This window comes from Olea europaea, chromosome 1 (assembly GCF_002742605.1).
Source record: "Olea europaea var. sylvestris chromosome 1, O_europaea_v1, whole genome shotgun sequence".
In the NCBI taxonomy this organism is placed as follows: Eukaryota; Viridiplantae; Streptophyta; class Magnoliopsida; order Lamiales; family Oleaceae; genus Olea; species Olea europaea.
The window spans coordinates 31051037-31053438 of NC_036237.1; the positions used below are offsets into that span (position 1 = coordinate 31051037).

Below are 2402 nucleotides of genomic sequence, written 5' to 3' on the forward strand. Positions count from 1 at the left end.
TGTTTATTTCATGCATTTTCTGTCAATTCAAATTAATTCTTATTTGTACTGGTCTTTGAACTTTCTTTGACTCGACCTTTGAGTGGAAGACAGAAGGCACAGAACCAAAGAGCTACACTGATATACAGAATCAACTTCTAGTTTTAGAGAGGACATGCACTGTAAAACAAATAAATAAAAACTATTTAAACCTTTTGACGAGTGCGATTTCCAATTAGATGGTCAACAGATTTCTACTTGGAAAACACAAAACAAAATCTTTTAATCTTTCTTATTCTCATATTTTATTGAACAACCTTTGGTGTTAATTTGAACTCTAGAGTAATTTTTACTCCTTTTTCCCACTACTTTAATTATTCAATATCTCGGATATTTCCTGTATGTATAATATTGCATGTCCGTACACATTTATCATCAACACGTTCAGGGTCATGACTCGGGGATCCACAGACTGGTTTTTCATGGAATATGCATCTAAGGATACGATCCTATGTTTAGGTTGGATTTGATTTCTGATTCTATTTCCTTATATCTTTTTGCTAGTTTTAGTTCAAGAATACTAGTTGCACGAGTGAAAACAAGAAAATAATAGGGTGAGTTAACTTTATATGGGCTGTCAAATTTCAGTCCAAGAAATGATTTTTGCAGTGTGCGAATGCTGGGTTTTGGGGGGTCATTATTTACACAGAACGAGGAAGAGAGTCCCAATAACCAAGTGGGGTTGAGGGGTAGGGTAGGGTGGGTGTGAGGGGTTGGCGAATTGGATTCATCCAGTTGGAAGTGCAGGTTTGTCGCACCACGAAGACTGAATGTGGACCACAGCATTTGGACTTTCTGTAGACTGTACATAAACACACACTCGTGCCCTTTTATTTTATGCAGTAAATTTATTATACTATTTGCCTGTTTCCCTGTTTAAAGTTTTGGAATTTGGTGATCAGAAGAAGGGTTTGGTAGGTGATGGACTTGTGAGAAATTTAGATTTAAATACAAGTATTTCTCTTCATTTTTCTCTTTTTTTGCTCTCCCTCTCTCCCATTTGTCTTATTTCATTCTTCTGCAAGCTCATAATTTTTTTGGGAAGACAGATAAAAGAGAGTTTGCAGTATATTGCATACTTCTTCATTAGGGTAAATCTATGTCAGTTTCACTATCAAGAATTCTTAAATGATGCCTTATATAATATGTATATTATTGTAGTAATCTTCTGCGCGTTTTTTCTTTTTCTTTTCATCCGCAGGAATTGATCACCAGTTAAATTTATCTCAAAAGAATTAGTGCGAATTGGTTCCATGAATTCAAATAATTGGCTTTCGTTTCCTCTTTCTCCCACTCATTCTTCCATACCACCCCACCTACAAGGTGCTCAATCTCATCAGTTTTCTTTAGGGTTAGTGAATGATAATATTGACTCTCCATTTCCAGCCCAAGGTAAGTCTCTTGAATCTCCTTGTTTTTTTTTTTTTTATTGAAAATCCAAGATATTGTTTGTGAGCGTAAGGGTATAAACCCGACTGACTATGAGAGTAACTTGCAGAGTGGAATTTGATGAACAGTCAAGGACACAGCGAAGTTCCAAAGGTTGCTGATTTTCTCGGCGTAAGTAAATCTGGAAACCAGTCAGAACTCGTGCCTTATAACGATATCCAGTCGAATGGCACTGAGTTCTTATTCTCGGCCAACAGTCTCGTACCGGTGCAACATACTACAAACAACTATGATTTTCAAGAAAATCCTCATAATATGCAATCTTTGACACTTTCAATGGGTAGTGGTAAGGGTTCAACTAGTGAAACTAGTGCCATTGTCCCTGCAGCTAGTGCTGATAACAGTAATACTAGTATTGTTGAAGCTACTCCCAGGAGGACTTTGGACACTTTTGGGCAAAGAACATCGATTTATCGGGGTGTAACTAGGTAGGATTCTACATTTTCGAAACATGTCATTCTCTAATTTTTCATAAATAAGGGATTAGATTGCAGTCCGTTTGATAATAATCGAGTGACATTGTTTCTTCAGCTCCAACTGAGGAATCCATGAGATATGTTTCATAACTAGCTACATTATGAATTTAGTTTTGGTTTGTAATTCTAGGCATAGGTGGACAGGAAGGTATGAAGCCCATTTATGGGACAACAGTTGTAGAAGGGAAGGTCAATCAAGGAAAGGTCGTCAAGGTATAACAAAGCAGTAGCTACACATGGCTTTTAATTTATTTATTTACAAATAATTAATTATCTCAATTGGTTGCTAATTATTTTTCTCCATTTTTTTTCCAAATTCACTCCTCATCATCTGCAGTGTATTTGGGTGAGTTAATCATTTTTCTTTTTATTATATGGAAGAAATAAAATTTAATATGGTTTGATTTACTTACAAAATTGCTTCTTCTTCTTTTTTTT

General features: G+C 35.7%; 1 protein-coding gene across 1 annotated transcript; it reads left to right on the forward strand.

Moving 5' to 3' along the window:
* The first annotated feature begins 1115 nt into the window (after nt 1–1115).
* On the forward strand, nt 1116–2194 carry LOC111407335 (AP2-like ethylene-responsive transcription factor PLT2). Its single transcript, XM_023036757.1, has 3 exons — nt 1116–1431; nt 1538–1916; nt 2095–2194. Exons 1-3 carry the CDS (start codon nt 1293–1295, stop codon nt 2192–2194), a joined length of 618 nt encoding a protein of 205 aa, XP_022892525.1. The 5' UTR covers nt 1116–1292.
* The last annotated feature ends 208 nt before the right edge of the window (nt 2195–2402 follow it).

What these genes read in the sequence shown, in the direction of transcription:
- LOC111407335 (XM_023036757.1), top strand. Translation starts at nt 1,293, where the DNA reads ATGAATTCAAATAATTGGCTTTCGTTTCCTCTTTCTCCCACTCATTCT. An exon ending in CTCTCCATTTCCAGCCCAAG is followed by an intron (nt 1,432 to 1,537) that starts GTAAGTCTCTTG and finishes AGTAACTTGCAG; the next exon opens with AGTGGAATTTGATGAACAGT. An exon ending in ATTTATCGGGGTGTAACTAG is followed by an intron (nt 1,917 to 2,094) that starts GTAGGATTCTAC and finishes TTGTAATTCTAG; the next exon opens with GCATAGGTGGACAGGAAGGT.